Source organism: Pundamilia nyererei, unplaced genomic scaffold (assembly GCF_000239375.1).
Source record: "Pundamilia nyererei isolate P.nyererei 1_Seehausen unplaced genomic scaffold, PunNye1.0 scaffold00030, whole genome shotgun sequence".
NCBI classification, from domain to species: Eukaryota; Metazoa; Chordata; class Actinopteri; order Cichliformes; family Cichlidae; genus Pundamilia; species Pundamilia nyererei.
In genome coordinates, this window is record NW_005187431.1 from 716,285 (window position 1) to 724,628 (window position 8,344).

General features: G+C 43.9%; 1 protein-coding gene across 1 annotated transcript; it reads left to right on the top strand.

Annotated features, from left to right (window-relative positions):
• The first annotated feature begins 3,985 nt into the window (after positions 1-3,985).
• dlx6a (distal-less homeobox 6a) lies at positions 3,986-7,052 on the top strand. The gene is made up of 3 exons (XM_005728749.1): positions 3,986-5,060; positions 5,773-5,966; positions 6,211-7,052. Exons 1-3 carry the CDS (start codon positions 4,754-4,756, stop codon positions 6,448-6,450), a joined length of 741 nt encoding a protein of 246 aa, XP_005728806.1. The 5' UTR covers positions 3,986-4,753; the 3' UTR covers positions 6,451-7,052.
• The last annotated feature ends 1,292 nt before the right edge of the window (positions 7,053-8,344 follow it).

The window sequence follows — 8,344 nt, forward strand, 5'->3', positions numbered from 1 at the left end:
CTACATGCACCCCCGGTTCTCACTAGTCTTATTTGTCACCAACATTAAATTCAGATCAACTTTTTGTATGTAGCTCCTTTGTTATTTACTCCTTTGTACAGGAACAGTGAGTTAGGCGTGTGCTCGCCGAGTTATAGCGTAACAGCCTAAAATAAAAAAAACTGCTATATTGTTAATTCTTCGCAACAAATGCCCTAAGCAGCCTTCTGCAGTCTTCCTTATTATTATTATTATTATTATTATTATCATTATTTTACTTTCATCGCGTTATCAAATTCAGTGGCGTTGAGGCCGTTTTCATTAATCCAGTTACGCTTCACCAGCTCGTTTGCCTTCGTATTTTGCCACCATTTCAGAAGCAAACGAGCAAATATAAACACCATATGACTGGTGCAGGAAACTAAGCAATGCAATCACTCAGGTGGACCTAAACATTCAATATAGGAAGGCGACAAAAGAAACAAGCGGTCTTAATTAGAACATGGGCCCTAAGTGGGTCCAGTGCAGCTTCAGTCGTGCCAAATTAAATACATTAGTCTACGAGAGGCTGTGAAGACTCAGTGATGCAAGCCTGTGCTTATTTGTGGTCATTTAGCTCAACTACGATGGGTCCATCTGAAGGCCGTTGCCTGCACCTGGGGGCCATCCATGCATGTGCCAATTTTGCTATTTAACCGAGAGATAATGCAATCCTAATTTATGATGCAAAAGTTATGGTAAACAGTCGTCTGCCTGGCAGCGCTTGGTTTTCTTTATAGCAAAACCACACTCATTTTTCTCGGTGTAGTTGCACGTTTTTACAAATCACATCAAAGCCTGGCGTAAGCGAGTTTGCATTAGTGCGCTGTGCGCAATTTGCGTGCGTAAAAGCGTCGAGCCGCCATTTGGACATGGATGAACTGTACTGATCGGTGATCGTTTTCGGGCGGTGTGTGTGTGTGTGTGTGTGTGTGTGTGTGTGTGTGTGTGTGTGTGTGTGTGTGTGTGTGTGTGTGTGTGTGTGTGTGTGTGTGTGTGAGGGCGGTTTGCTCCAGTGAATCCAGTTACAATGAACCACGTTATGCTGACAGCTGTGTGTGGCATGCATCTGCGCTTCTCTTTTGCCACTTCCCGCCCTTCGCACGGCAGAGATGGAGAGCAGTCGACGCCTGGCTGTCTGTGAAGCGCCAGTGGCTTTGCGCTGTGGAGAAGGGAGACATGTTGTTTAAGTGCCTCCCGGTGTCTTTCTGCAGTGACTTGCCTCAGCGTCCTCAACCGCTCCTAGTCCATGGGAAGCCAAAGAAGTGGCTTTCCATGGGAGCCAGTCAATAGCTGTTAGTGGGACCGACCGCAAACACCCAGCCTCTCATTTACAGTTATGACCTATGTCTTGTTGGAACTCTGTGTTAACGCTCAGATACGATTAACACGTGTGGCCAGATAGACTGAAAAAGACACGCGGTGCTAAAACAGGCAGTGACACGCATTCAGAAAGAGGTGGGGAGATCACATTTACGCATGTATAGATCACCTTATCCACAAGCGTGCTGATATTACCAATTTAGGTTATGTCCTATCGGCTGTGTTAACCACAACATGCCGTTAAGTTCCACCTGTAAATGCAAGCGTACAAATCTTCTCAGTTTCCATGTACTGCCGTCACAGACAGTGGATGTTAGGGGAAATCCCAGGCCTGATACAGACCCGGCGTTTGGATATTGGAGTGATTTTAAAGAGTCATTCATCAGCGTTTATAAGACAGCAGGAAATAAAGACCACTTCTGTTAAACCAGCACGGCCATTGATTGTGCTGAAGGTCAATCATCTACTTAGGGACAAAGTGATTTCTAGATTTGCAGCTGAACGCTGCTCATTTTGTGATTGACATTTTGTCGAGCTGAAATATAAAATAATTTTTCTCCAGAATAAGGCCATGAACTTGTATAATCCAAGATTAACCGGAGACATGATACAGCAGGTGAAGCATGACTCAAGGGTGTCATTTTAAAAATATATAATTTTTATAGGATAATTGTTTTTGCTTCTGTTCTTTTTAGTAATACAGTACAATTAAAGTTTTTTTTAAACAGTCCACTGATTACATGTTATATGGGTCGCTGTTTGCAATCAGACACGGCTGTCAGCACGCGTGCAAAAAGCCCAGATCTTAAACATTTCAAAAACACCAAGGTCGAGTATGTCATGTTCTCTCCATTCAAGCAAATCCGTCCTTTCACCACTTCACTTAATCTCGGTGTGCACAGAAACACGCCTGCAGGGACGTCGAGTCTTTGACATTACCCGCACAGTCATCCCGCAACTTAATAATTCCGACGGTAGCGCGCTTGTGATGCTGCAAAAAAACAAAACAACAACAACAACAACAAAACCTGGGGAATGAAGATGTCTCATATAACGAAGGCTGGGGTTTTAAGTCCGCGGGGAAGCGGCTAACATCACTGCAAAGCATGTTCGTGTTTGTAGTAGGACTCAAAGGCGATTAGAAAAGCTATCGGATCTGGTTTCTCCTCTGCGTGTCCAAGTGGAACACGGGCAGGGGAATTGGCCACTATGCTAGATCACTGAGGGGTGACCAAGGTGGGCTGACTCATTCCAGGTCTGCGAGGCCACACTCTTTGCTTAAAATAGCGAATTACAAGAGGCAATAAAATCATTCGTCAATGTCAGCAAAAGAAGCTCTTACCTGCAGCCCTCCCGACGACAAAAGAGCGACTCTGATTAATCTGAATCAGACTCGCTTAATCTAAAGGACTCTGCAGGAATAAAACAAATCCATGTGGATGCCTTCGGCTGCAACACATCCCTGCCTCTGTGCTCCTCTCCTTGCTCCGCTGCTGTAAAATGATTATCCGGCTGGGTTGTGCACTTTTAAATCCCACAAAGTAAATAACAACCGTAGCTGACGATAATAGCAAGGTACCAAGTTCTTGTTACAGAAAAGGAGAAAATTGAAACTAAACGCTGCATTTAGACAACCATTTTTGATAAGAGGATAATTGAGGCCACACTGGCGTATAATTAGGGGATAATTTATGCTATATCCACTTTTATTCCACCCTCCCAAAATAAATCCAGTCCATAATCATTACAGGCGAATTGTTCTTAATTTTATAGCTGCAATTTGAGTAAAGTGTGGCCGCTAATCAAATAGGTTTTCGTAGTAACTTGATTGCAACCATAATTATTTTGCGTCGCCTTTTTTTTTGTTAAATCGCTAAATGCCACATTGCGTGGAAAAAAATGCTGAAAGTGGTGCAAAACATGATTTGAATACCTATTGCATTATTATAAGCGGAAATAGCATTTTATTCTTATTTGCTACTCGAACATGGCAGCCCTTGGAGACAAACTGTATAATTTACATATATTGAGGACCCTATCAGGCCTCATATTGCAACAGGGATAAAAGACACTGTCAGTTTATCCGGGTATCCACCCTTCTATCTGCAAAATAACCTATTGTACCTCAGGCATATTGTTATTTGATGTGTCACATGTACGGTATTTTGAATTGTCTGAGGATCCTTAATCATATGGTCAGTAGCCCCGGGAAAAAATGAACAGTTATAATATATGTTACTTTCAGAGCAGAAGAGGGTGGGGTTTGAAGAGGGGGACAGCTCATTAGGCAAACATCAAAGCAAATACTACACTGCAAAAAACAACAAAAAAAGTGTTTTTCTTATCAAATAGGCTGTCAAGATAAAAAATAAAAATGAAAAAGTTAAATGAAATTAAGAATAAAAATTCAAGTCTAAGATAAACTTTCGCTCACTTCCAGATCTACTCCACCTGTTCCAGGTGTTTCCTTGGCATTAAACGCGTCACTCTCCCGCTATAGGCATTAATATTTTAAGTGTCACAAAATGTAAAAACCTTAAAAGAACCACAAAGTGCAGCTGGGATTATTCTTTACTCTTTTATAAATTTGACTGAAAAATCCTTTTTCAAATAAAATTATTGCTGGTTTGAGGAGATTGGTGTTAATAGTATTTTTTTTTTTTAATGTAGGGTAAAATAATTCAGTTTCGGTTTGAAATCGATTCAGCTATTCCCGAACACGTGTTTGTGTGATGCTTTCCTATATGCAATTACTTCCTCAGCAAATGAGGACCTAAAGCCAGAAAAGTAAATAGGGGAAACGTAAAGACTGCCCGCTTCAGATTAAATCAAAGTGCACGCTATATGTTGCGCGTCGCGCGTAATTTGGAGTTTGGGTTAAAAAACAAAATCGACTCGGCAGTTTCCAAAAGAGCGGAGGGTTTTTTTTCTCTCTCCCTTTTTTTTAAACGTGTGGGGCTTGTCTGTAGGAATTAGGCGTCTTTCCCACCACATATTATTTCCCCCATAGTTGTGGTGGGAGCTGGTAAGGTGGGTTAACTCCAGCTCAAGTCTCCGTGAAGCGCAGAGCAGTGATGACGTTGGGTTGGATGACCAATCGGGAGGCGCTGCCCTTTGGAGACAAACCATTTTACTTGTAGTGTCTGCATCAAGTCTGGAAGCAAGGGCTCAATTTTAACAGAATCCACCTTAAAATCTCTCCCTTAACTTATGCCTACCTTCCACCACTTTGAGTGAGAATATCACAGGACAAGGGGGGGAAATAAAGACGCCTCTGGAAAAATCGGGTGTTAATAGGACAATATCTGCTCGCGGTGGAGAGAGGGGAGAGAGACAACAGCACAGCGAGAGAGAAAAAACCGATTTGGTCTTGAGAGAGAGGGGGGTGAGTGCTCTCAAGGCAGAAAATTCGATGATGACCATGACTACGATGGCTGACGGTCTGGAGGCTCAGGACTCGTCCAAGTCTGCTTTCATGGAGTTTGGACAGCAGTCGCACTCACAGCAGAGCTCCCCATCGATGGGCAGCGGCCACTACCCGCTGCACTGTCTCCACTCCGGCTCACACTCTCACCACCAGCACGACAACACCCCGTACCCCGGGAGCAACACCTACAACAGGTCGTTACCTTACCCTTACGTGAGCCATCCACACCACAGCCCGTACCTGCCGTCCTATCACAACAACATGGGAGGACAGACAAGGTTAGACGGCACAGGTAAGAGACCCGCGTTTTTCGCCAGCCAAATGGAAAATGCACCACAGCGTGCTCGACAGTGCCATTAGAGCATACCTCCTTCTTCTTCGTTTTCTTTTCTTTTCTTTTTTTTAGTGCGGGTGGTCCACAGTGGGGATCGAACATTTCTCCATGCCAGCCTCGTGGTGTCATGCCCAAATCACCGCACGGCCGCTCCAAATTCGGGAATTATCTTTCGAGCGTAGGCGGGCGATCGCGAAAATTGTGCGTAAATGGCACCGGATAATTCAAGATCCAGCCTTCTTTTTCTTCCTCCGCCGTCCCCTCCTAGCACTCCCCTCGGTTCCCCCACAAAATCTGCTTCAAATGCCCGGGGTGTGATCATGTCGACCGTGCAATCCTCACCAACTACTCGTGGAAATTAGGCCCGCACGCCTTGAATGTTGTAATTAGCATTTAATTGACATGTCATTACCAGCAATATCCTAAATATGACAGCGTATGAGGATTGCGGGCTGCCTCGGCGCTTAAAGCCAACGAGGGAGAGAGAGATGTCAGCGTTTATCAGCCAGAATTTTCATTGTTTTTTTCTCACATTGTTTGTCCCCCCTCGATTTACTCTTTACCGCAACTATATATATTTTTTCAGCGTGCTTCCTGCACACAAATGAACGCGTACAGCGTGCCTGTGGGCTTGAACAATAATAATAACGTTTGCTTGTTTTTGTTGCAGAGCAGCAGAAGACGACAGTGATCGAAAACGGGGAGATTCGTTTTAACGGCAAAGGCAAGAAGATTCGCAAACCTCGGACAATTTATTCCAGTTTGCAGCTTCAAGCACTGAACCACCGTTTCCAGCAAACACAGTACCTCGCTTTACCGGAGCGCGCCGAGCTGGCCGCCTCTCTAGGACTGACGCAAACACAGGTATGAGGAGAAACGCGCACTGCTTTACATTTTAACACTGCCTCCAGAAACAAAATGTACTGTATCGGTTTGGTAATTTTAATAAACGTTGTATTTTGATTTCTCACCTTATTAATCTTGTGTGCTTCTATATTTTGTATATTAATTATATTAAAAGACGAAATGTTGCGTAAATACAACTGACCTCCATGTGGGATCTTTATCCTTAACTAACGGCGCGCGCCCCTCTCGTCCTCTCCCGCAGGTAAAAATTTGGTTTCAGAATAAAAGGTCAAAGTTCAAGAAGCTGCTGAAGCAAGGCGGTAACCCGCACGAGAGCGAGCCCATCCCGGGCTCCATGTCCCTGTCCCCGCGCTCTCCGAGCATCCCCCCAATCTGGGACGTGTCGGCCTCATCCAAAGGAGTAAACATGCCGGCCAACAGCTACATGCCCGGCTACTCTCACTGGTATTCCTCCCCACATCAAGACTCAATGCAGAGATAGACTGACGACGAAAGCAAGGTCAGGGAGCCTGTCTTGGAGAGGCCTCCGGATCTCGGCAATGCAGTTTCCAACGTAGCCTACAATTTGTGTCAGCTCAGAAACTGGATGCTGGAGAGGAGCAGGCAACAACAACAACAACAACAACAACAACAACGAAAAAAAGCCCCCTCTCTCTTCCACTCCTTTGCTGAAGGATGAGACACAGCCAAGCCTCGGTGTGTGATGATGATGACACAAACAAGGGAACTAACCATTTTTAGCGTACATGGCTGTTCAGTGGGCTCGCATTTGTTATGCTTTCATTCTTGTCACCATCTGAACCGTCAATATACCAAATATTATCAGTGACATTTTAGCCACTTTGGACAAAGACTGCTCACACTCTCTATGCGCTGCTGTGGCGCCCAGAAACCTTTTTTTTTCTTTTGCCATGGTGGACTGCTTTTTTTTTCAAAATTTTCTTCCTTCAATTTTTTTTCCCTCCCTGATTGTTTCTCCAACATGCAAAACCAAGCAAATTGTCTGTCTGTAAATATAATCTGCGATTTTAGTTGTACATACACTTTTTATGTTTTGTCAGATTGAGTAAACGGTGACTCAAAAACAGACTCCTGCTGTTCCATGATTTCAAAAAAAAAAGAAGAAGAAGAAATGGGTGGGGGTGGGGGGAAGAAGAAAAAGATATTCATTTTAATCTAGGCCTTTTTTGTGCGTCATATTGGGCCAACATCACGTCCAAAAAAGGGCCTATTTCCCGTCTCCCTGGTGTGTGCAAGCTCAGAGCAGACAACACGAGCATAAGTTAATGACACGGTGCTCACTGAAAAGCCCATTTCACTAGAGTAAACATTTTAAATAAATCCAATGAATGAAAAACTCCACAGTATATAGATTTATCAAACGCACTCAGCACCAGAGGAAATTAACTTACCCTCAACCCGCCGCTGCCTACATTCACCTCGAAAGACATTTGCTCCAGGTCCAGCTTATCTTGTCATTTTCACCCTCAATTATTAGAAGTATTGACAAAATGTTTTCTCCCTTCGCTCCGTCCTAATGCAGGCCGTTAAATGCCAAGCTCCGCGGGATCGATGCTGAACAAAGCAGCCAGCTGCAGCGGCGTTCAATATGAAGGAGATATTTGGGACAATTTGTGGGTTTTTATCCAAGTGAGGCTTTTTTTCTCTCTCCCCCATTCTCATAAATGCAGACATAATTAGGGTAATTTTTGATGTAGCCCGCTGATTACAGCGTTTTTACCGTCAAAGATAATTACCTGTAATTTTCTACCACTTTTAATACTAAAAGGCATCTTTATTTGGATTTGAGGTAGCACAGATGGAACAAAAGGGAAAATTATTCGGTTATTCATATACAAATTGCTGAGAAGAGTGAGCGCTCGGGATATTATCTGAAATTACAACGCTGAAAAGCTTCATGCAGCTGTCAAGTCGCGGATGTCCCACTGGCGCACATTCAGCATACCTGGGCCCCCAGGCTGGGGCCTATCTGCTCCTGGGCCATGATCGGGCTGCAGGGAGCCGAAAGCAGCAGTCGAGTAAACATCAACAGAGCTCATAAATACGCAGTCGCGCATATTCAGCACCAGAAAATGACGATTTTTAATGGCTTTGATGAGTTTCAGATAGATAGATAGATAGATAGATAGATAGATAGATAGATAGATAGATAGATAGATAGATAGATAGATAGAGCTACAGTAGATGGGGGTGGGGAGTGAGAGATGTGTCACTTGCTCTGCGATGCTCACACTTCTCACATAAAAGCTGCAAGCACTGGACAACATTTCATACAAATTTTCATACAAATTGTACCACATTAAATCTCGAAAAGGCTTCCACAATCCAAACAGCCTCTCTTTAAAAGAATATAT

What these genes read in the sequence shown, in the direction of transcription:
- dlx6a (XM_005728749.1), top strand. Translation starts at nt 4,754, where the DNA reads ATGATGACCATGACTACGATGGCTGACGGTCTGGAGGCTCAGGACTCG. An exon ending in GACAAGGTTAGACGGCACAG is followed by an intron (nt 5,061 to 5,772) that starts GTAAGAGACCCG and finishes TTTTTGTTGCAG; the next exon opens with AGCAGCAGAAGACGACAGTG. An exon ending in TAGGACTGACGCAAACACAG is followed by an intron (nt 5,967 to 6,210) that starts GTATGAGGAGAA and finishes CCTCTCCCGCAG; the next exon opens with GTAAAAATTTGGTTTCAGAA.